The sequence below is a fragment of the Corvus hawaiiensis genome, chromosome 1, assembly GCF_020740725.1.
Source record: "Corvus hawaiiensis isolate bCorHaw1 chromosome 1, bCorHaw1.pri.cur, whole genome shotgun sequence".
Taxonomy (NCBI): Eukaryota; Metazoa; Chordata; class Aves; order Passeriformes; family Corvidae; genus Corvus; species Corvus hawaiiensis.
The window spans coordinates 47,264,333-47,290,211 of NC_063213.1; the positions used below are offsets into that span (position 1 = coordinate 47,264,333).

Sequence of the window (25,879 nt, forward strand, 5' to 3'; positions counted from 1 at the left end):
TGGGCCCATCGAGCTAGGAACAGTTCTCCTTTATGTTGCCAGTCCAAGTCTATCTGGGACACCTCTATTTTCGCAGCCTGATCTACCTGTTTGTTGTTACGATGTTCTTCATTAGCCCGGCTCTTGGGGATGTGAGCATCTACATGACGGACTTTCACGGATAGCTTCTCTACCCGAGTGGCAATGTCTTTCCACTCTTCAGCAGCCCAGATTGGTTTTCCTCTGCGCTGCCAGTTTGCCTTCTTCCACCTTTCCAGCCAACCCCACAGAGCATTGGCTACCATCCATGAATCAGTGTAGAGGTAGAGCTTTGGCCACTTCTCTCTTTCAGCTATGTCCAGAGCTAATTGGACAGCTTTGAGCTCAGCAAATTGGCTCGATCCACCTTCTCCTTCAGTGGCCTGTGCAACTTGTCGTGTGGGGCTCCATACAGCGGCTTTCCATTTCCGGCTAGCGCCTACAATTCGGCAGGACCCATCAGTGAAGAGGGCGTATTGTCTTTCACTCTCTGGTAGCTCGTTATATGGTGGGGCTTCTTCGGCACGTGTCACCTGCTCCTCTTCTTCTTCAGAAGATAACCCAAAAGTCTCACCTTCTGGCCAGTTTGTAATTATTTCCAAGATCCCAGGGCGACTTGGGTTTCCAATTCGGGCGCGCTGCGTGATGAGGGCAATCCATTTGCTCCAAGTAGCGTCGGTGGCGTGATGCGTGGAGGGAACCTTTCCTTTGAACATCCACCCCAGCACCGGTAGTCGGGGTGCCAGGAGGAGTTGTGCCTCTGTGCCGATTACTTCTGAGGCAGCCTGGACTCCTTCATAAGCTGCCAGGATTTCCTTCTCGGTGGGAGTGTAGTTGGCTTCAGATCCTCTGTAGCTTCGGCTCCAGAATCCCAGTGGTCGGCCCCGAGTCTCACCAGGCACCTTCTGCCAGAGGCTCCAGGACAGACCATTGTTCCCGGCTGCAGAGTAGAGCACGTTCTTCACCTCTGGTCCTGTCCTGACTGGGCCAAGGGCTACGGCGTGAGCAATTTCCTGTTTGATCTGGGCGAAGGCTTGCTGCTGTTCAGGGCCCCAGTGGAAATCATTCTTCTTGCGGGTAACCAGGTAGAGAGGACTCACGATCTGGCTGTACTCGGGAATGTGCATCCTCCAGAAACCTATAGCACCTAGGAAAGCTTGTGTTTCCTTCTTGTTAGTCGGCGGAGACATTGCTGTGATCTTATTGATGACCTCAGTGGGAATCTGACGTCGTCCATCTTGCCACTTTACTCCCAGGAACTGGATCTCTCGGGCAGGTCCCTTGACCTTGCTCTTCTTGATGGCAAAACCAGCTTGCAGGAGAATTTGAATTATTCTCTCTCCTTTCTCAAACACTTCGGTTGCAGTGTTCCCCCACACAATGATGTCATCAATGTACTGCAGATGTTCTGGAGCCTCACTCTTTTCTAGTGCAGTCTGGATCAGTCCATGACAGATGGTGGGACTGTGCTTCCACCCCTGGGGCAGTCGGTTCCAGGTGTACTGCACGCCCCTCCAGGTGAAGGCAAACTGAGGCCTGCACTCCGCTGCCAGAGGAATGGAGAAGAATGCATTGGCAATGTCAATAGTGGCGTACCACTTTGCTGCTTTGGACTCCAGCTCGTACTGGAGCTCCAACATGTCTGGCACGGCAGCGCTCAACGGTGGAGTCACTTCATTCAGGGCACGATAGTCCACAGTCAATCTCCATTCCCCGTCAGACTTGCGCACAGGCCAGATGGGGCTGTTGAAGGGTGAGTGGGTCTTGCTGACCACCCCTTGACTCTCCAGCTCGCGGATCATCTTGTGGATGGGGATCACAGCATCTCGATTTGTCCGATACTGCCGGCGGTGCACTGTCGAGGTGGCAATTGGCACTCGTTGCTCTTCCACTTTCAGGAGCCCAACTGCAGAAGGATTCTCAGATAGTCCAGGCAGGGTGTTCAATTGCCTAATGCCCTCTGCCTCCACAGCAGCAATCCCAAATGCCCACCTGAGTCCTTTTGGGTCTTTGTAGTAGCCATTCCGGAGGAAGTCTATGCCCAGAATACACGGGGCCTCTGGGCCGGTCACAATCGGATGCTTTTGCCACTCCTTCCCAGTCAGGCTCACCTCAGCTTCCAAAAGGGTCAACTGCTGTGATCCCCCGGTCACCCCAGCGATGGATACAGGTTCTGCCCCCACATGTCCCGATGGCATTAAAGTACACTGTGCCCCAGTATCAACCAATGCATCATATTTTTGTGGCTCTGATGTGCCAGGCCATCGGATCCACACCGTCCAGAAAACTCGGTTCTCCCGTGCCTCTTCCTGGCTAGAGGCAGGGCCCCTCTAGCCCTGGTTATCATTCTTTCCCTGGGCGTACATGCTCGAGGTACCTTCAAGGGGATCCGACATATCATCCTCCCTTCTGTAATGCCTGGCAGCTCGGTCACGGGAGGCTGAGGCTACCTTCACCTTAGCGGAACCCCCTCGGTTAGTGCCTCCCTCCTTGAGTTCATGCACCCGCGCTGCCAGGGCAGAGGTGGGTTTCCCATCCCACCTTCTCATGTCTTCCCCATGCTCACACAGGAAAAACCACAGCTCAGCTCGTGGGGTGTACCCTCTCTCTCTAGCAGGGGGACGACGGGCTCTGACTTGGGGGCCTGTGACTCGCACTGGTGCCACACTGACCCTCCTCATCTCCTCCCTCATCTCCTCCCTCATCTCCTCCCTCATCTCCTTCATCTCCTCTTTGAGGTCCTGGACCACAGCAGAGACATGAGCTTTCAGCGGGCCATTGATCATGCTGTCATAATGCCTGAGCCTGTTGGCAACAGAGCCCACTGTTTCTCGGGTATTGTCAGCATCAATCGTTGCAATGAAGGTGGTGTATTGCGATGGCCCTAGCCTTGCCAGGTTCCACATCATCTGTCCTGTGCACCTGACCTTATCGGGGTCATTATCATGCTGTCCATCCTTCCCAAAGAGTACCTCTAATATTGCCACCTCTCTTAGCTGTTGGATCCCTTGCTCAAGTGTCTTCCACTGCATTCTATGATGATACTCCTGCATTCTTTCTTTGTGAATGAACCTTTCTCTCACACTCATTAAGAGTCGCTCCCAAAGAGAGAGAGGCCCTGGCTCCCTCACAAATATCTGGTCCACACCTGGGTCCTGGGTCAACGATCCCAGATACCTTGCCTCACCACTATCCAGTTGCACACTTGTGCCCATAAGGTCCCAAACCCGAAGCAGCCAGGTGGTATAAGGCTCACGCCCCCTTCGCACAATGTCGTTTCGCATAGCACGGAGACTGTCGTGCGACAGGGACTCAGTAATGATTTCTGGCTCTGGCTCTCCTGCTGGTTGTGAGGGCCCTGGTTGCCCATCATCATTAACTGGTCGTACTGATTTGGTCTTATACTTCCTCCTTTGCACAGGGGCGACCGCTGCTGGCTGTGGTTGCCCTTGTGGTTCAGCTGAAGCCTGGACGGTTGTAACATCCGTGGGTTCCACTGCTGCACCATCGGACTCACCCTCTTTGGGGCAGGGAGAGGGTTTTTCACTAGCTGAGGAGGTGTATTCCCTTAGCAATTGGCATATCTCCTGGCGCACCTGGCCCATCTCCTGGCACATCTCCTTGCGCACCTGGCCCATCTCCTGGCACATCTCCTTGCGCACCTGGCCCATCTCCTGGCACATCTCCTGCATCCCTTTTTCCAGTACCCCCACCCAGTTTGGGTAGTCCATTTCTGAGGTGGACTGTTGGGCGGTATCAGTCTGTGGGGCGGGATCTCTAGTGTCTGGGGCTGCGGCAGGCTCTGGCTCTGGGGTAGGATCTCTAGTGTCTGGGGCCGTGTCAGGTTCTGGAGCAGGATCAGGCTCTGGGGTAGGAACTCTACTCTCTGGGGCCATGTCAGGTTCTGGGGCAGGATCTCTAGTCTCTGGGGCTGGTGTCCGGGTAGATATCCAAGCCAATCTCAACTTATCCTTGAATGCTAAATAGAGTAGGCCTATCAGCAGCAGATGGTTAGTATTCAGAGGGAATTTAAACCCTTCGAAAATTGATGGGGTGGGCCCAAAGAACTGGTTGAGGGGTTGGGAGAAAACTTCCCCTGGTGTCATTTCCTCACAGAAGGTACCATTGTTAACATAACCCCAAAAACATGTGCTCAGTGTGTGATAGCTGTTTATCCATGTGCCCACATTCCGGAGGAAGTTAAAAACCCATGAATTCCTCACCTTCTCGACCCATAACGCAAGCTGGATAACAGCAATGGTAGCCTTAGTCAGAGGACCCATACTCAAGTAAGGAGCTGCAAAGGGGAAGAATATAGCCACGGCTACGTGCCACCCAAACCAGGGTAAACTAGACCACATAGTGCTGCCTAACAAGGTTCCAATATCCAGCACACAAAATAAAGTTATCCAGGAACTGGTATTCCTTTTTCACCTCTATCTCTTAATGCCCTCAGGCCCCACGTTGGGCGCCAAGATCTGTCTCGGTTTTGAAAGACAGGTGTCTGCTAAGGAAGGCAGAGGCCCCCCTTGAAGTGGCAGATATAACCCCTTTTCCCTCCAAGTTATTATATTTTGAAATCAAGGGCCTTTAGGCAAAGATGTGGGAAATAGGAATAACAGTTCTTTACTATATATATATATGTATATAACCAGTCAAACAAAACAACAACAACTATGGCAGTAACAGCAATCACAAACCCAGTGCCAGCCTTCTCGGCTGTCAGGCCCTTTCCCCTCGGGTGCAGTTCCGCTCGCAGCCGGCAGGGGCGCTGGCGGCTCCCGGTGAGCAGGGCAGGTGCGATGGTTCCCCCGCGGCTGCAGGGGGCGCTCCGGAGCGAGCTCGGGAAACCCGCGGCTCTGGTGCCCTGGGATCCCGGGAAGGGATGGAACAAAGGCTTCACAAACCCCTGGGCAGCTGATCCCGGGCTCTCAGGAACAGCAGGCTGAAACGGCAGGCTGGAACGGCAGGGACGGACGCAAATCCCGGGTGGCAGGCGAGATGTATCCAGATGGGAAAAACCACGGAGGCCCAGGCAGGCAGGGCGAGCAGGGCTACAGCGTAGCGAAAGCTCGAAACAGCAGCGGGGCAGGACAGCCACAGCCCGGTCTCCAGCAGGGCAGGGAAAAGCGGCTTTTAGGGTCCCGGCGTTGCTTCCAGCAGGAAGAAAGAACAGCCAAAAAAGAAAGCAGCAGCAGCTCCTTTCTTTGCAGCTTCTCTCTCCGGACGCTCCGAGCGAACTGTCCCCACACCCAGGTGTAGACAAAAGAGTAGCCAGGCCCGCCCCACTCCCCTTTTTGTCTTTCTTAAGTACAGCTATTTGTCCCCTAGCAACATGCATATGGGAGAAAATTCCTTTAACAGGAAAACCTAAGACTAAACTAAAACCCCAACACACTTCTATTCTTTCTCTCTTCTATTCATTCCTCTCTTCCACTTCTACTCTTGCTCCTACTCTCTCTCTCTCTCTCTCTCACCCGTTCACTCTCTTGCTCTCTTGGGCCTGCTCAGAGCTGAGTCTACCAGCTCTGAGCAGTGCCCCAATACCCACGCCCTTTACAATAAACCGGCTGTGTCCCAAGACCTGCCTATAGAGATCTCTCGTCTCCATCCGTCACCGTCTACGTCCGGCCGTCCCGACCAGAACCTCAGAACCCCCGTAACCTACACCTTGCATTGCAGGAATTTGGTGAATTTCCATCTGCACTCTTTTAACTATTAATAGGCTTGGAAGTTTACTGAATTATAGAACTGATCTAAATTTTAATGAATATACAGAAAATAATCACGTTAGCTACACAGGATATCCAGCAAAAGGAAAAATTAAGCAGTGCAACAGCAAAGCATCTTTCAGATGACAACTATGTTAGACCCAGCTCTAAAACACAAACATGAAATACACATAGCAAGGTTGTAGCATTCTCTTCTCTGTGACCAGGAAAATCTCTATTGTAACACAGGTAGTAAGCTACATTTTTCTGCTACTGTAAACACACACTCACATGAACTCACAAGCCATACCTGAAAAGAAGATGGCTGCATGTTTTACAATATCAAACGTTTTTAAAATGTTGCACTTTTTCCTAGTCGCATAAATACAAATAAATAAGTAAATAAATAAATAAATAAATGGAACAGTTGTTCTCAGCTTTTAAAAATAATGCATGAATTAATTTTATTACATTATTTTCTTGGACTAGAGCATTTGTTACCAATATTTGCATAGCTAGATTGTGCCCCTGATTAAACAGAAGCATGTACATATATTTGAATAATGCTAGGTTGTATATATATATACAAACAAGGTATCCTATGTATTTTACCCTATGATCAGATAGTCAGATTCAGCATTGATATACTAAGATTATGTGTGTAGTTATTTATAGGTTTATTGGGAAACAGTTAATAAATACGAATTCAGCCAATCCCACTCAAAAAAAAATTCAATGTATTCCAAATCTCTATGTTGCTCAGTGACTATGTCATCTGGCATGTATTGTGGTCTTCAGGAGAAGATGTGTAGAGTGAAACAGTGGGTGCTGAGAATCAGAGGTGCAGAAAAAATACATTTCAGGTGCTCTTTACTTTGGATTAAGGGTCCATTTGTGGCTGTGGTGCCTTCCTGGTGTATTTCTGGAACACATCTTTCAGATAATTACATCCATAAGGAACCCAGTTCATGTACTCCAAGACCAAGGCACTGAAAAACAGAGACCACTGGGAGATTCATGTCAAAAGTGGAGTCCTGGATTAAAATCCCAGTATGAATAAGAGCTCTCCTTCCAAGACCTTCTCGAAGCTGTTGGCAGCACACACCCTCAGATGTGTTGGTTTCATGCACTGATCAAATCAGTTACTGGAGGCCTTCACAAGCTCATAATTTAAGACACTGCATTCTTACACTCTGGTTTGAGCTCTGCATGACATACAAAACAAATCTGAAGGGAAGAAATGCAACTTTTTAATAATAAAGAAGGCACTACCAAACTGATGTTCTGATCCCAGAACATTAGTTTTTTGGTGGTGTGGGTTTTTCTCAGAAGAAAAGAGCCAGAAAGCTGGAAGTTGTCTGTCAGAATTCAGAATAAATCTACAATTGTGGAAGTTAGAAATGCTAATAGTCTCTATTAAATCATTGACTATCGTGCTGAGACTCTTAAGGATTGTTCACAATAGACATTTTAAAAATATGTTCACCTTAGCCCTTTTTTGATAATCTCTGGGTTGAGACATTTTTTAATGGGTCGTTGAGATCTCAAATATCACCGAATCAACATTGGCTATAAATATTTTTTTGGGAGAAGAAGACTTGTAAATATTTTGAGTTTAACATAGTCCTGTTTCAGCTGAATAGACGATCACACCTTCGTATGCAATGCTTCTCTTTTATGTCTAAGGTAAAGTGGTTGTTCTGCAACTTAGTAGCCTATAGATAGCAGCCAACAGGAATGATTTATTAATGTTTCCAGTGAGAGTTGGCTTAATGAATACAAACATCACAGCCACATAGGTGACTTGGCATCTGCCTGACTACTTTCAGAATGGGGGCGAAACTTTAGATAGAACTTGTAAATGAATGCTTGAGTTCCTTCAGAAACGTAAAACCAGAAAAGTTTTCTGGTAATCTATGGCACATCAGATTCTTATTTTGGTTCATCATACACATCAAACTGCTGGATTTCAAATGACACCAATGTATGGAAACGTACAGGGTACCCTCAGCCTCTAGCAGGTCCATGTGAGTGCCTAGCACAGCTTTCACTCAGTGTGAACTACAGTGACTAAACAATAACATTTCTCACCCCTCTCTAGAGATGGAGAGGGGAAGTTTTCAAAGGCAGCAATAACAGATTCTGAAATCAGTGGGAATTAGATGCTAAAGCTTCCATCTGTGCTACTGCATATATTTGCTGCCCGTATGCTACTTACGTAGTACTGAAAGGAGAGTGCAGGTACGTATGTGCTGGCAGCTGAGACTCAATTACACTGCAAGATGCACCTGCTGCATGTATCTATTGCCTTCTTTCTTCCTCTCACTGATCAAAACATAATTGACTTGATCCAACCTTCATTAACCAATTGCCAATCACTGTTGTACTAACCTCTCCTGGTGACAGCTCATCCTAATAGCATTAGCCAGAATAAGCTGAATAAGTCAGAGTCATGAAAATAGAGCCAAGTCGTCATTGTTTAAAAGACTTCAGGTAACCATCACTGTTGCTGCTGTCAAAAGACATTTTGTTGGGGTTTTTTTTTTCAGACATAAAGAGTTCGGGGAATTCCTTAATTGCTGCAAGCTTCCCTGAGGAGCAGACAGGAAGCATGGAGGAATTGCTCTACGTGTACTGCCAGAAGACAACCAAGCAAAGGAAAAGGACCTCCATGTACCTTTGTTACAGGTTAGCTCTTGATAACACAGAGGGAGGCACGTTTCCGGTCTTTGAGTCATGTTTAACTCTTTGACATTCTAGCCTGCATCTTCCATTGCTGTTGTCCAGGAAAGACTGCAGGACTGAAGGCTATCCTTGGACTTTTCTGAATCACCCTTAAGCAGCACGTCCTGCTTCCAAAGCTTTCCTGTAAGTCAGTAATGGTGATCTGAATGCTGCATGAGTGTCTGAACAACAGAGATTTGGCATCATCATTTGCCTATCTTTCAGTTAGCCAGTCAACCTTATGGTAGTAGAGAAGACCCTCAGCCAACATAGGCTAGACATCTACTTTTCACAGTCAAAATGTTTAAGTGAAGTGCTTTTATCAAGAAAAGAACCAGGCAGCGAAATGGTTGGATAGAAATTTAGACTGACAAGTACAAATATCTGCATTCCAAAAATGGGCACTTGTAGTGGTTTGGTCCAAAATACTCATTACTGTTTATCTTCTGTGAGATAAGAATTAGGAGACATGCAAAGCAGGCACCAAACTTGAAAGAATATAAAGAAGTTTATTAACAGACCTAAAAGAGGAAAGAAAAAAAATTATACCACCTTCAGAACTCTCCTCCTCCCCCCACCTTCCTCCCTTCTCCCACCGCCAATATGAAAAGAAAACCCTTAAGATGTTCAGTCTGTTTACCACTGCCATAATAACCTTGTTCAGTCCATTTAAAAAGAGAAGTCTCTTCTTGCTTGTGCTATGAAAACATTATCACAACGAGACAGCCACCCACTTCCAAATATTGTTCAGTCCATTTAGGAAGAGGAGTCTCTCTGCCTGCATGTGAGTCCCTTCCCCTGACTTGCAGCTTGTTCAAGGTCACACACAGATAGCAATTGGTTTTTCCGCGTTCGAGGGTCCACTCTTGAAGTTTTTTGGGGTACAATTTTAAGGTTGAGCCGTTCAGAAACAAAAACAGAGGCCCTTCTCCTTCCCTGGGAGCAAAGGGTCTTCCTCATCTTCATTGTTAGGACTATCTCTGGGAGCATCTCTAGGAACTGAGGTTTTCTCCTTTCCCGTTTGGAGCAAAAGTCCTCATCTGGTTCATCTCTCCCTGTCCAAACTTCTCATGGAATTACAGCTGCGTCAGCATCTGCCTATCTCAGCGCAGGTGCTTTTGCTCACGAGTTGAACACTCCACCCCCCATATCTTCATGGAATTACAACTGGATACTCTGATATATCATAGCTTCACAACAGAATTTCAGCTTTAAGCATCTCCTCTCTCTCTTCCCTCAGGTTTTCAGCTCTTCACAGCAATAAAAGGGTTAATCTCACCTCGGCCTTGCAGCTTTGCAGCTGGAATGTTGAATTTTTCTTATCGCAGTGGAGAGGGGGGAGAGCCGAGCCGCTCCGGCTGCCCACGGCAAGGCAGTGGGGGGGGTTCCACGGCTGGAACAGGTCCATCGGCTTCAGGATGGCCGTGGCCCGGCCCGGCCTGGCCCGAGCAGGGCCTGGCCGGGCCCGCTGGCCCCCACACGGGGCCCACAGCCACCTGTCCCAGCGCCGGAAACGAGAGAGAGCTTGGAGGGGGAGTTTGTCTATTCTTAAATGTGGATCACAGAGGTGGTCACAACTTTAAGTGGCTTAGAGAATTATTCATATTCAAACTGGCCAGCTGATAGGTTCTTTCAGTTCCCAGAGGAAACTGTAAGCACCCCTTAGCAAGGACATCCCTTCCGGGACTATGCTTGCTAACCTATGACAGCACTTTAAGCTTTTATTCTTTTCACAATGCCCTGAATATTAATGTGGAAATATATTGGTACTCAGAAATCTCCACACGGTATTTTGCTGAAACACCTGTAGTTCTAAATTTCTCTTTATTTTTTGCCCATCATTTGATAATTATTTACTGTTGGCTGTTGTCCCAAACACCCTTCCTGAGCTTAAAGATTTAACTTTTGGCCTAATTTACAGCATACACAAATGCCATATGCATAAACATGAAAAGTCAGTGCTCAGCTTTTGCAGAAAGATGTTGTAAAAGAAGCAATATGTCTAGACAGATGAGGAGCTGTTGGGGAATGCTTTTGGAATTAGGGCTCCTTTTCCTAGACTCTTACCACAGTCGATTTCTTCTTTAAAATATACTGGGGTAGGTGCCTCTTCCACTGAAACCAGTTACAAGACTTCTTTTTCTTCATGACAGCATAACTTAAAAAAAAAAAAAAAAAAAAGACTGGCTAACTGAAAGATAGGCAAATGACGATGCCAAATCTCTGTTGTTCAGACACTCATGCAGCATTCAGATCACCATTACTGACTTACAGGAAAGCTTTGGAAGCAGGACATGCTGCTTAAGGGTGATTCAGAAAAGTCCAAGGATAGCCTTCAGTCCTGCAGTCTTTCCTGGACAACAGCAATGGAAGATGCAGGCTAGAATGTCAAAGAGTTAAAACATGATTCAAAGACTGGAAATGTGCCTCCCTCTGTGTTATCAAGAGCTAATCTTTTTGTGAAATGATCATAGAATATCTCAAGTTGGAAGGGACCCTTATGGATCACCAACTCCCTGCTTCTCACAGGACTATCTAACACTAAACCATGACCACGAGCATTGTCCAGACACTCCTGGAACTCTGACAGACTTGGTGCCATGATCACTCCCCTGGGGTGTCTGTTCCAGTGACTGGTCACCCGCACAGTGGAGAACCTTTTCCAAATATCCATCCTGAACTTTCCCTGATGGACCTTCATGCCATTCCCTCATGTCCTATCACTGGTCACCAGAAAGAGGAGAGAGGTGAGCAGCACCTCCCGCTCCACTGCCCCCCTTGAGGAAGGTGTAGACTGTGTGGAGGTCACTCCTCAGCCTTCTCCCAGCTGAACAAACCAAGTGACCTCAGCCGCTCCTTGTAAGTCTTGCCCTCGAGCCTTTCATCATCTTGGTCCCCTCCTCAGGGCACACTCTGATAGTTTGATGTCCTTCCTACATTAAGGCACCCAAGCAGCACAGAGTGCTCGAGGTGGGGCTGCAGCGTGCAGAGCAGGGTGGGACTCTGCCCTCGAGTCACTGCCCTCGCTTGGCTCACTGCACTGTGCTGGGTGCACCCCGTCACACAGCGGGCCCTTTCAGCTGCCACGGCACACTATTGACTCATGTACAGCTTGCCATCAACCCAAACACCACATCTCTTTCCCCAGGGCTGCTCTCCAGCTTCTCCTCCCCGAATTTGTACTTATAACCGGTTACCCTATCCCAGGGGGAGAGTCCAGCACTTGCTCTTGTTAAATGATGCTGATGGGACTTCCATACCAAAACCATGGCAAGGTGCTATGATCCCAGTGATAGGACTGGTGCAAGAATGTATAACAAGCTTGAAACAAGAATTTTCATTGCTCTTGTGTTTGTCTTTTCTGAATCCCTTGGATTATTTGTTGTCCAGGAAGAGTAGTGTAGAGCCCCTAACTAATCCAACTGAATCCCACTCCAAAGGAAAGAAGATGTCTAGAAACAAACCTTCCCTTTTCCACAGGGTGGAAATTGCCGAGGCGGCAGGTAGTCTATGTCTCTACATTCCTACCCTCACATTGCAAGCCAGAAGAGATTTTGGCCAACTCAGGCACAGTACTTCATGAGCAAGTAGATGAGTCATAGCAACAACTCGTCCCATTTCAGAAAGCCAACACAGCAGTCAGAACGGGAGAAGAGGTTTGCAAGCTACTTCATAAACCTACGTTAATGACATCTATTTGCTGTTTGTCTTAGACAACTCTCACAGTAAAATATTACTGCAGGAGAGTTGTTCAGAGCATGCACAGGTACCCACAATCCTGATGGTGCTACTCTGGAGCAAAAGAGAGTAGCCTTTCCTCCATACTAAGTTCCTGTAAAACACAGACAACAGGCAAGCAACAGAGCTACGGTAACCCCAATCGCAACAGTTTCTCTGATCTCAATGAAACCTACCAGAGATACAGGCTAGATATTAATTAAAAGCTTACTCTAGTGCAAATAATTATAGAGTAAAAAGCTGAAGTGGGCAAGATGCAAATGAAGTATTTTTGTGTTTGTGCCTCTGATAGTACTGGCACAAAGTTCAGTGAGGAAAGTATAAACCTAAATAGATATGTTTATAATGAAATCTGTAAATAAAACTTCAGGACATATCCACAGTGAGAATTAATTAAACTGTAAGGCTTTTTCTAATGCCAGGAAAATCTTACTGGCTATGGCTGATCTTGTCGCCTGCATTTCCATCATTTTCACACTCTCATTCGCTCTCTGCTGTTGGTTTTGGTTTTTGGTATGGATCTCTCCAGATTCTTGTCAGTGAAAACCATCATACAGTTTGGCTGGATTCTGTGAGCCCTTTGGCATCAGAAGGAGCTGAAAGCGATCCCCACAGTGTAGAAATAACTCCTTATAGGGTAAGAAGTTGGAGCCTGTACCCATTTGAGGCATTCCCACAGCTCCTGTTGAGTGTTAGGTGTTTGTGGTAAGGAACTGTAAGAGTCAGTCTTTCACAGGGGGAAATGCTCAGCATTCTCAGGAACTTTAAAGTCAGGCATGGGTGCTCAGCACTTCTCAAAATCCAGCCCTGCATGATGTAGGTTTTGAAACATGGGATAATTTCCACACCGGCAGCATCTATGAGTTTTGATATTAGCAGTCCCCTGAGAAATCAAGACAAAATCATACCAATTTATTTGGATTTTTATAAGGAAATCGAGCATAAGCTTTATATATTTATGTGTTTTCTTTGCACAGAGACCTTCCTAATGAACAATACAATGCCACTCAGCTGGGAAAAAAAAAGTGATGTGTGTATGAATGATGACCTGTAAGTTTAAATTTTCCATTAACCATATTGTAATGTATGTAATTTTCCATTAACCATATAACTACATATTGTGAATGTAGTGAATATAGCAGCAAACTGAATATTCATTCTACTCTGATGATATGAAGTATAGCTATGATATGAAATCAAAGGGCCATGTTCTGTAAAAATGGATTAGTTAGTAACAAAGGACAGCAAACACAGTTGGGAAGGAAATTCAGAATACAGCATTGTGCCACTTCAGTTCAAGTAGCTCTTCAACAAGGATCTCTGAATTTGCTTTATATGTTGCCTATATTTATCAAATAGTAGTACCGAAAATATTAGCCTTTCTACTAGTTAGAATCCAGAGCAAATTGAAGTAACTGAAGTAACCATGACACCATATGTATTTCAGTCCTTTTTTCTCATACATATTTATATATATGTATTTTTGGAGGAGGCTTTTCAAGATTATTTTCCTCATTGGTGCTGCTCAAGACGTATTTGACTGAATTTGAATGCGGTGGGAGTTTTGCAATCCAACGTTTTGCCACTTGATGGCACTAGCAAAACACTTGATCAAACTACTGAGCTTTTAGATTAAGGTAGTTTGAAGCATAGATGCAAATACTTCAAAAGGAGAAAATAAACAACCTCTTATATCAGCATTGATAACTTAAGTGTATTAGAAACCTGAGAATAATTCTGTGATGATTTCACAGTTAACTTCACAGGGCTGTGAGGTGCATTCCTTGTGACAGTTGCTCACCAGAATGGATCATCCAGGTAGAGGATGAGGAAGAGATCACAGCACCTTTCTGTGGATGTTCTTCCTTAAAAGAAAGGAACCAGGGACTGCTGTGACTCTATGCCCTTGTACCAGCTATATAAGGAGGAAGGAGACTTTACAGAAGTAGATCAAACTCTGCCCCCATACATACTGAAAAGTACATAACCTTGGACTCTGAGTATTTGACCAATAGATCATTAAAATGCTTTCTCCATTATTATGCACTCACATCTTAACCTGAAATATGCTGGGTCTGTAAAAACATTTTCATTTGTCCTAGTTTAAGCATTTTCTTTCTCTATAATATTCTACTTTCTTCATCTTTAAAAGATCTTTAAATTGAAGGAAAGAATATATCCTTTAAAATAAAAAGTGAAAAACACACACAGAAGTCTTCCACATTCATAGTCCAAGGTCTTTCAGAGCAAATATTCTTCCTGCCATCAGGAACTATTAAATGGTGACAGCTACATGGAACCTTTCCTGAAAAATGTACTCTGAGTGGTGCTAAGCATACCTACCTGGGAGCTATTAACACTCAGTTTATTTACCTTTTAGCCTGTGAAGGCTCCTTTGAGCCATTACTGTCTTTGGTGGGAAATGAATTACAAGGTATTTGCAATAACTCTTTACACTTTCATGGACCAACAATGCCTTTACCGTAAGGATGAACACTATCTATCCTGGTGCAGTTTTGCACTAGAATCAATCAGTGACTGTGCAGATGTGCTTTGCTAAGTGCACTGGCACTGGGTCACACACATATGCCCTCCCACTCAAATGTACTGGAGAAAAGTAGTTGCCTCCTCGCTTCTATAGGTGTAATGGGTTCTCAAGTTCCCATCAAACAAGACCACAAAAATTGGGAAAGGCCTTGAAAAAAACCACCCTTCAGCCACTGCCAAGAGCCTTAGTTACACACACACATCAGGTTAGACCATTGGCAGCTGTCCTTCCACTGACAAGCCACACCAATAAGGTTTCCAGTGTGTTTAGTGACAGCACAGAATGAATGAAAATTGTCTTTTATTTTTTTTTGCCTCATGGGTTCTAATATGGTTTTGCTGTTTATCATGCCACAGAGTATTTATATTCCTCTGGCTGTCTCCCAGCTCCTTGACCCGTGGTGGTTCCCAGACCTCAGATTCCTGACCAAGCAGGTTTTAAGGTTAGGCAAGGTAAGTGATCGCCTCCCTCTGCAAGAATAAAAGGCGGCAGAGAAAGTCAATTTACACATCTGAAACAATTTATTCTCCAGTTGTAATTTCCTTTCTGTTAAAATTGGCAAGAGTGATACATCTGATTCTCTTAATAATTTACAGAATACATGGGAAAGTAACAGGAAAGAGAAGCAAAATGTTCTCTGATCTGGAAAAGAAGGTGAAGGTCATGAGGCTCCCCATGCTTCATCACCTTCAGGCCAAAACCACACTTGAGAAAAGAAACAGATCTTTAGAGGCCCCTAGTATGTGTCAGAGAATTGAAAAGTAGTACTAAAGTGGGAGACCCTCATGAAGGTCACATTGGTTCCAATGTGTCTCTTATTACTATTACTGAGCAAGGGCATGTCTCCACCTAATGCTCTGACATCATGAGGGAAGCTACAGAACTTCTGCACAGAAGCCAAAGTCTCCATAAGGATACTCTCTCTCATGTGAAACTTGATTTATGCCTATTTTATCAAAAAGTATTTGAAGAGTGCCCACAGTGCAGTCATTGCTAGGGAGATGGGATGGCATTCATCTGGACAACTCCCTGGATTCGTTCTGGGCCTTTCCAAGCTGGAAGCATAAATCCCTCCACCATGAGCCTTGACTTCTTTTCAGTAGACAGACAGACTCCATATGCTCTATAGACTGAACATAAAGGAGCAGGTAACACAATACTGAGCAACTGTTTCTTGTGTGATACTGGCACACTCCAGCAAAATTCTATGAGAACTCTGGTGAAAACACCTCAGCGCCAAATTTTAAAAAACTATTATTATCTTACTTCCTTGCCTGAAAAAGCTTTCTTCCTTCTCTTCTGCCACTCATTCTGGGTGGCTTCAGGCTTGATGTAAAAATATAACAAATATTCTAAACAACTGTCTACCCTTAAAAATGCAAAACTTTGCTGGCTGTTACAACCTGAGCTCACAAACTTCTCTAAATCATGGAAGTCATGAAAATGCATGTTCATCCTTATTTTATTGCTGCCTTAAGTTTAGATGTTAAAATGAAAAGTGATCTACAATGGTAGTTAAGTAGTTCTGCCATGCCAGAGCTCAAAGCACATTGACTGTCCTTATTTATGTGTATGTGTATCAGCAATATGTCCAATTATTGCAGTGAAAAATGTAGTAAGTCACACTGTAACAAAACAAAATGGATATTGAAAATACTTTTTAGTATTTCTTTTCAATTCACATTCTATTACAATAATATAACTGTAACAGAATGTGAATTGAAAAGAAACTTCAAGAAGTATTCTTCACATCTACAGCACCAGTAGACATACACCAGTTCTAACTGTAGAAATGGAAAATCAATTAGAATTATCCATAGAATAAACTTTCAAAGATTGCTGGTCTGTAAGTACGACATTTCTATAAAGGCTTCCCATTATTAAGACAGACATGAAGTTTGAATCAGAGTCCCAGTTTGTTATAAAGGTAACAATATACAAATGGTTGCCAGAATTCAACACCTTAAGTCCTGTTATCTTTGTAGCGTCACACATTAAAAGTAGATCTTTTGTTCAGCTCAGTTGAGGTATGAGTAATTCTGGCATAGCAATTTGTGAGATATCACACCTCATGTTAATTGCAGCGAGCCCCATAGCATCACAGCACAGATTTCACAATGAAGTTGTGCATGTTGTTTCAGAATGTGTGAATAAAATTGATCTGGCAGTTGAAGTTTATGTTTAAAACACCCATGTTAATATGCAGAGAAATAAGTACAGGACTGTATTTAAACTCTTTGAGTGAAGGGACATATTTCCTCTTCGTAACCGTGCAACACCTATCTTTATGGAGACTAATTCAATGATGGAGTGGCCCAGCTGCACCCTGAGTCACAGATGACTTGAAGAGAGCTCGGGTGCAGCTCCCAAGTCACAGCTATGTCATTAACCAGGCTACTGAACAAACCCCAGCCATGGGAGGAAAAGAGTTCCCACAGGAACTGCCACAGCTGAAATGATGGAGTCCCTGCAGGGCCTATGAACATCCCAACTGTTCTGTGTCCTCAAGGTGAGCAAGGGGAGGAGCCCTGAGTAGTTACCATTATCTCCTGCTTGGAAATGAATCTGGGACATCCCTCTTTTCATTGAGGAAAAAATGGGGTTTTAGCAATATGCAGATTTTGGTATACAGCTGGAAGAAACAAGAAACCTTGTGTGACAATGTACAAATAATAAAGCTTAAAAAAAGGCTATCATCTGACATCCTCTACCCATTTACCATAAAGACCCTTTGAAGCAAGGCCTGGTAGACAAGCCTTTCTAATGAAAGGCACAAGATTTTGGAGCTCTCAGTGAATGACTTAGATTAGCCCAGTAATACTGTACTTCAGGCATTTCTTTTATATTTTATTATACCACAAAGAAAACTAAGCAAATTAATTACTTTTTCAACCTTAGATATTTTTATGACTTGGTAAAATTGCCAAGAGACTCTTAGCCGGCTTAGTGATTAAATTATTGCCCTTTGAAGTTAGTGTTTTATCCTGCTTGTCTTTAAAAAAAAATAAGTCTCCAAGGTAAAATATAAATAACATATTAGCATGGTATGAATAGCATGGTATTTTCTCTGCAAGCATAAACAGAGTATGTTTTTTGTTTTGCATTAATGATAAGAGGAATTTTTTTTTGCTTATTTGGTTTTTTGTACTAATACTGCATCCCATTGTTAACTAATATAGAGCTTATTACAGAAAAGTCTAAGAAGATAGATTTTTATTTTCTTCACTCTGTTTTAAAAAGACATTCCACACATCACACGTTCCTGATGTCTTTTCAGTCTTCGGCACCTGGCAACACAAAATGTTCCTCATGTAATGAGTGGTATCAGTAAGAACACTGCCTGCACTGCTTGCACATTGATTTGTCCCTAATGTATATTGACTGCACTGATTCAGATAAAGTGTGGGAGATGCAAATGAGAATAGGTTGCTTCAGGTAAGCTATTACATTTCTTCCCTAATATAGGCTTCCCAAACCACCAGACACTTTGGCTAGGTACATTTCACCTGTATCTTATCTTTCCTTAATGAAATAAAAGAGCATGTTGTTCCTCTCATAGCCATAATTGCACAGTGCATGTTCCTTGGCAATAAGCAGCAGCAACAGCATTAGGCAGAAAAATCTCTCTCTTGAAGAAAGCATGCAATTATCAGTTTTAGAAGATTAGCAGTGTTTGCTTAGCGCACACACTCCCCTAACAAATACTGATCTTGCTGACTTGCCTATGGGCTAATTGGGTTTTCTTGGCTGTGTTGTTCATGGCCTCTTTACCTAATGTAAATTAAAGTGTTTGAGAGTACCTATAAAGCACAACTTCTCTCTCATAAAGCAGATTTATGAGAGAGAAGCCTCAGAAAAGTCCGGCTTGGTAAGACCTCTTTATGTCATGATGCACAGCTTCAGGAACTGAATTAATCTGGCTCCTGTACAAGATTGTGACTCTGCTTTACACAGCAATTGGGGGAAGGTGTTTACTCTCAGTAAGCTGCTGTATGCAGTGGTGCTAAAGTTAAAAGAATCCAAACAGGGTGCTAGTCTTTCTTACTGGAATAAACCTCTGCTTTAATTTTCCTCAAATTTCATGACTCCCCTGATTTTAATAAGTCTTTAATTACTCTATCATTAAAAACTTAAAGCTGTAAAGAACGGCCACAGGAACATGGGCACGCAATGAAATCTCAGTTCTCAGTATCCCATAAAATCTCCAGTTTAGCTTTATCCCCTTCCTCCCAGAAATAAGTGTCATCTTAGAGACAAATTTTGATTACACAAGCACAAACTCAGTTACTATTAATTGTAGCTGTGCAAGAATCTAGTCCACATTTTCCTTCCCTTAAGCCACATAAAAGTAAATGAGAATCAGTATGATTGATCATGTATAAAAGCTGCAAGGGCAGCATCATTGGGAATTCTTTGCATGGTGCAAGCAAAATGGGATTAAAGAACTAAGATAACTCCTTCTTGAATCTCACATCTCTCCCCGTTCTTGCAAAGTGTTACATTTAATCTAAAGCTCAGTGAAATGTGAAATAAGGACATTTTCTTTCTTTCTGTCCTTCTTCCTGACAACTCAAACCAACCCAAGACCACTGTGCCTACCATTTTCCCCCTCTCAGCTCTACCCTACACACAGGTACACTGTGTTCCCAAACTTCAGATCACCTGAGGGGAGAGACACTGGGATCAATGCAAGCAGTCATCAACCTTTCCATCCCAGTATCTCTAGCAAGGCTTTTAACCTGGTTGCTCTGAGGAAGACCAGAGGTAAGAAAGAACTCCATTAGTTTGTCCTTTATTCTTGGAACTTACTTAGAAACACCATGGCAGCTGTGATGCTTCTCTGCTGGAGTTTAACAGAATCTGAATTCATCAGTGGTCAGGGTAAGCACCTTGGTTTAAAATAAAGGTATATGTACTGATAGTTCCAGTCTCATGGGGGATGTCTCAGCACTGAGAATAAAAGCAACTCATGTGGCCCCCTCGTAGCCTCAGAAGCCAAGAGAGCTATTAGCACAGCTGCCATTCCCAACAAAGGCATGATGGATCACTTAGTGTGTCTGATATCTTCTGCTAGACAACTAATTTTTCACAGTCCAAAACAGGGAAAGAAAAATGAAAAAAAATTTTCAGTGGGATCAAAAAGTAGAATTTTTTGGGCCAAAGTCATGCCTGCCACCTTTGCTGAAGTCAACAGAAATACCCCTGAAATAAGAGCTGAGTGATTTAAAACATTTTATCACTACACAAATGGTAGAACAAGATCCAGAGAGAAAAATTAACTCTTCCTATCCCTTATGAAGTCTGAGATGAAACCTTAGACATTCATTATTTGCAGAACATTATGCAAGCCATCACAAGGTGTTTGTTTTTCATTTTACTCAGAAGCATTTTACCTTGAGAGCGTTTCACATAAAATACTGGAGGAAAGGGGCATGAAATTATTGTTCTGAATTGACAGGTATTTTGTTTTGGAAGATTTCAAAGATCACCTGCATGAACTCATGAGGAGCCCTTGGCAGCTACTGACTACACAGGGTTATGGGGAATTTGGGACAGGAGAAAGCCAGCACTTCTATGTGCCATGGCAGTGCTTGTCAGGAAGAGTTTGGCAGTAACTGTTTGAAACAGAAAAAGAATACGGTGGCATGGACAAGAAGCTTTTCAGGAAAGTAAAAACTGATAATGTTAAGTGGGAGCTCAATTTGCATTAATTAGGTGCCATTCCCAGTCATCAGTACATAGCCGTACTGTTATTTATATAATTGGGTACATGAGTGATTTTTAGTGGAGTATTTGTCCATCCAAAACCAAAATCCTTCCACGGAATATGTAATGTTAGGAATAGTCACTTTTAGTCAGTTTTCACGGATCACTGGTCAGTTTAAGAAACACTAATCATGTGTGGAGGTGGACTTACAAAGCCTATTTTTGCACAACAGGAAGATCATCAGAGACCAAAATCTATTTCCAGCAAAGCTTAACAGGTTCAGAATTACCAGCTAAGGAGACAGTTACCACTGGCACTTAGGGAATACTTTAACTTCATTTGCTGTTCCCTCCATATGTTTTGACTTTCTCTGAGATTGGGACACTCCAGCTCTCATGACTGAAGGAGAAATCCCTGGTTAAATATGGATAACCCAGCCCACACTCAGGTGACTTTTACCAACAGAAGGTTGTGTTTAAAAGCTTTGTGACTTTTCCATATCTCACCTTTACAAAACTCATAGTATCTATTAAGTAATTAATGCTGGCAGCATCATTGTGAGGTAAATAAGGAAACAGAGACAGAAAGACTGGAGAGAGAAAAAGTGGTGACAGAAACAGGGTTGGAAACTAATTGCACTGCAGTTTCATTTTTACAAGACATCTAGAAACAGTTATGCCTTATGGTGACATTAGGAGTTCAGAATGAGCTTCACAATTCATTAAGCTTTAGTGTTTGCTGTTTCTGTTTGTAAAAATCGTGCACAGAAAATGCAATAAGAATCTTCCATGCTGGTGTGTGAATCAACCCAGAGCTCCTGCAATTGGCAATGGGAAGATGGCCTTCTGCAAAGACAGCTTTATCTGGTATAAGATCCAGCTCTCAGCTGCTTGTCACCACCTCTTTGCCTGAGACAATTAGATTTCCAGATCTAGTGGTGCAGATGATCATGTAGAGTTCCATAAAGATTTTATCACACATCACTGGGTTAACTTATGTTGATTAAATAGCTGATCTGGTCTAATCCCGCTGATTTTGTACCAAAAGAGTGAAGATGAGCTCTGTTGGCACATCCATCAGGTCAGTTTCCAAAGGCAAAGCAGACATTAGCAGCAGCTCACAGAAAGAAGCTCTCCCACCAGCACAGCTGTCTTTATAGTGATTACTCATCTACAGCTAAAAATGCAGCTCCATCTGTCATTCTTATCAATACAGACACACTGTTTACAGATGTGGCAACGGAAACAATAAGAGGCAGTTCATTTTAAAGCAGTTTTTATAATCGTGACTACAAAAGAAAGCTTACAGCTTTCCCTGCCTACCATATGTGACTATCACGGAGAACTTGATTTCAAGTTATTTGACTTGAGTTTAGCTAAACTATGTACCTGTTGAAACTTCCACTTGAGTACTAATACTGCAGCAAATACATTTTCCCACCAGCTTTTACTTCTATTAGCATTTGCTAAACAGATAACTGAGGGAGAGGAGGGTGACCAACACATGTTATTTCAAGTCTTTAAAACAGTCTTTTCCATACAGCACATATATTTGGTTTATACCTTACCTATTTCTTCTTGTTTGTTGAAGAAAAGGGTGAAATATTTTATCCAAATCCACCCAAGATAGTGGCCCCAACCCCACTTTTAAAGAGCTCAATTATAACTTGTCTCCAAGAATAACCAATATGCTACAAAACACTGAAAGGGCTCTGGAGATCACAACATACAGTCAGGTCTTCACAGGTAAGCAATTTTTATTAAATTAATTTAGTTGGGATAGCAATGTGAGACCACAAATTGTTAGCTCCTAAATTTCTCAAAGACATTGATTTTTTTGTCATTTAGTAACAAAAGGACACATAAACTGTAAATTATCTGAGATTTTTCGGGGGAATTGTGCATTTATTCTGATCTTCCTAACCCATAAAAATGTGTGACAATAACATATGTCTCTGATTAAGAATAGTTCCAATATATCCCCTTATCCTGGATAACTGTTATGTAACAGCAGTTTGCAGATTGACTGGAGAACTAGGTGAAGACAAGGAACTAATAAGTACTGCATTTACTAAGAATCTCACACTTCCACCACAAGTAATACTGGCAAGAGTATTATCAGACTCAGCTGGCAGAATCAAGCCTTCTCTTTGATAATACTTAAGCACAGGGGAAAGCTCACTCTAAAGCAGAGGCAAAAGTTCAGAATACTAAATCAGTCCTGACACAGCCAGTTTACAGAACTTCTGTAATGGATTAATGACTTCTTCAGGGTTTGCAGGAGGGGACGTTATTGTGATTATCTGCTTACCTTTTATCTTATCTTTTTAAGTTGGCACAAACACACAACAGCAATTCAAAAGACCTTTTACCTTGAGTAATATGAGTAACAGTGTCCATAGAATGAGTTGGCAGCTTTCATGTGAACGGGGCAGCACTGTAGAGACGGAAATGTATTGGCTACAGGTTCAGCTGCTATTACTCAGGACAGTCTCACTGAACCCACCAATTATTAGTCCCTATTGCACTGTGTATTTGGTAAGTGACTTACTACCATTGCAGACTACTGCTTCCTTACTAACCATATCAGTATAAGTTTGCCAGAGTTTCTATGGTTTATACTCCTCCATTTGCATGAGTGATTTGCCTTTCTTCCTCCAGGATGCATCAACAACATCAGCAGATTCTATTTTAATGCCAAGATTTACTCTTAAGAATGTATAAAACAGTACTGAAAAACTCTGTGTTTGTTGTCTTCAACACTTTTTATATTCTCTGTGACCTGTATAAAAGTGAAAAGATACTATCCGCATTAAATGCTACTCATGCAAGCAAAGCATAATATGGTCTATAAGCCAAGCAAATTAAGTTGAGAGTTGTGTTTTGCTAATGTATCATTACTTGTGATGGCTTTATATACACAGCTCTGATTGATTGTAACTGTAAGCAATTGTAACTGGCTAAGAAATTCTGCAGGTAAAACAGAAGGGACACATTCCAGCTCTGCTGGCTTTATAGCACTTCCAGGTTCAAACTGCATGGACTTACATAAAGCAGGGCAACTAAGTAAGGCGCTGTCATTTTCTTAGTTAAAGTCCAAAATGGCCCTGGATAATAAGTCCCCAAATTGTCCTGCTTTTCTTCTACTGGATTAAAACAAATCCAAGTAAGGAAATCCCTTCTGATTTACATTTTACATTTTCTGATGCATTTGCAAATTTCTGATAATTGAATCCCTGTATCTGAAATGGAAAAGCAGCCTAACATTTTCTTCAGTGATGAAGAAAAAGAAGTTTTGCTTTATGATAATGAACACTCCAAAGAACACTTTCAACACTTTGTCTCTGGAAATAAAATCCAGACTAGCACCTTACATGACTCAAAACTGAGCAGTTTTATCGCCCTCTGGCTTCCAAAGTGTGATTGGCAGAGGCCTACCCTGGGCCATGCTGATTTACCTGAACAACACTCATCCACTTAAAGCCCACATATGTTGAATATCAAACATTCCGACTGCTCAGCACAGTAACTGCTGAAGTTCATTCTTTGGCTACAGGACTCAAATTTATGTTTGAACAGTTCCTTTGGCTCTGCACCAGTATCTGAAGCCTCAACAATGCAAATTATTCATACAGGTTAACAGCGAGCAGAGGATCAAACTGCGGTTGAGAAAGCTAAAAAGTCACATGCAAGTGAGCATCCTAAAAACCACCTGCAGCTGTTCTTAAAGGAGTTAAAAACACACTACTGCAAGTCAACATTTATACTATCATATAGTATAGACCACATGTGAGGTCTCATATGAGAAGACAGATGCTTTTAGAAGAAAGAAGAGAGCACAAGACATCTATACCCATTTCTATCTTATGCACTGGAGTGGAACAGTAAATTTTATTTTCTAAAGCACAAAGAGTGTCTCTGAGCTCCCTATATGACAGGGCCAGAAGCAAAGGTCTGGGCTGCTTCTCTTTGCCTCAGTGACCTCTAACTGTGCCTTTTCCCTAGTCACAGGCAATGGTCTCCTAAAATAAGCAGTCCCTGCTATCAGACATAGATGGCAGTATAAATCCTGCTACTTTCTCCATAAAGAAAGAAACATTTATGTTGGTTTATCACAAGTGAGACCTCCTGAAGGGTGCACTGCATGCTTCCTTCAAGGTGAACATCCCCATGTATCAATTCTGCAAGAACAGTATTCCTTCAGTGTTCAGATGCCTTCACCTGTACTCAGCATTCCCACTGTTTTGCTAAGCCACAGTGGTGAGTGAAATAAAAAGAGCAGCCAGCCTAGGTCAGCAGGGCAAAGTGACAGAAAGCACAGACCAGAAATGGGATGTGAGCCAAGAGCAAGACACTCTGTCTCAGACATGCTACCAGAAAGTTCCTTATCTTGCTTCGAGCCCAGCAATAAACAACCTTCTGAAAATCACTGACATGTTGCAAACAGAAGCATTGCAGAGGCAGCAGCTTTCAGGAAGGCCCAAATTTGAATCCCTTCCAAAATCTGCATGTTCACTTTCCTACAAAGACTTCAAGCCCAGATATCTGGATCAACACACAATATGGGAAAATCCAGTTAGCCTAAGTAAGCCAAGCTTACCACTGGATATAAAGTATGAGGAAAGTAGAATTTTGTTGCACAAACTTTGGCATCAAGAAACATGTCTGCCTGCATGGAGACCAGAGGATGGGCCAAGAGAGATAACACTGCCTGAATGGATCCCTAGCTGTGAAGCTCCTCAGCACCAGACAGTACTGCTGGAGCTGCAACATTCCTTTTCTAAGACAGCAGCACAGAAACATTTACATGATCCTGTAAAAGGAGAGAGAAAAACTCCTCACAGATAACACTACTGAGAGAAAGAGACACAAGTCCTGTGGTTTCAATGCTTTTTATTTCTTTAACTGACACATTCTTTTAAAAATGGAATAACAAATAAAAAGAACTTCAATACAAATTGTCTGGCCTTTCTCAGAGAACCATGATAAGTTCAAACAGTAAAGAGAAGAGCAATTAGAGTAGCCCAGGACACATGCAGGCTATTTGAGAACACCGGAAGACCTTGTCTGGGTCTAGAGGCTGTGAAAACATGACTATTCTAGACAAACACATTAATGGGATAAATACTGGTTATGGAAAGAGTTGATTCATTAAAGGCCAAATGGATTAATAAATGAGCATTACAGCCTGACTGGGAATAAACTTAGGGTAGGTATCACAGGATGATTTTTAACATTCACAGCAGGGAACTTCAGGAAGAGCTGAGGAGAGGATCAGAAAAGAGGCTGCTTCCGTTTCTGAAAGGAGCTATGACGCAGCTGCCAGCAACAGCTGGGGATCAGTTACTGACACAATAAGGCTCTTTGCAGGCCCTCACAATCACCAAACTTCCACCTTAAAAGGATCCTCTGCTACTCTGCAGGCAGGCAAATG

At 43.2% G+C, this 25,879-nt stretch overlaps 1 protein-coding gene across 1 annotated transcript in view; it reads left to right on the plus strand.

Annotated features, from left to right (window-relative positions):
- Nucleotides 1-25,354, plus strand: part of C1H7orf31 (chromosome 1 C7orf31 homolog) — a 36,904-nt gene extending 11,550 nt beyond the window's left edge. The window contains 14 exon segments of the mRNA XM_048321238.1: nt 8,279-8,396; nt 8,399-8,417; nt 12,299-12,323; nt 13,169-13,205; nt 13,207-13,241; nt 18,205-18,234; nt 19,325-19,503; nt 22,037-22,075; nt 22,078-22,191; nt 22,415-22,504; nt 24,535-24,705; nt 24,893-24,953; nt 25,107-25,281; nt 25,283-25,354. Coding sequence (XP_048177195.1) covers nt 8,279-8,396; nt 8,399-8,417; nt 12,299-12,323; nt 13,169-13,205; nt 13,207-13,241; nt 18,205-18,234; nt 19,325-19,503; nt 22,037-22,075; nt 22,078-22,191; nt 22,415-22,504; nt 24,535-24,705; nt 24,893-24,953; nt 25,107-25,281; nt 25,283-25,354 — 1,165 coding nt within the window.
- Nucleotides 25,355-25,879: the final 525 nt, after the last annotated feature.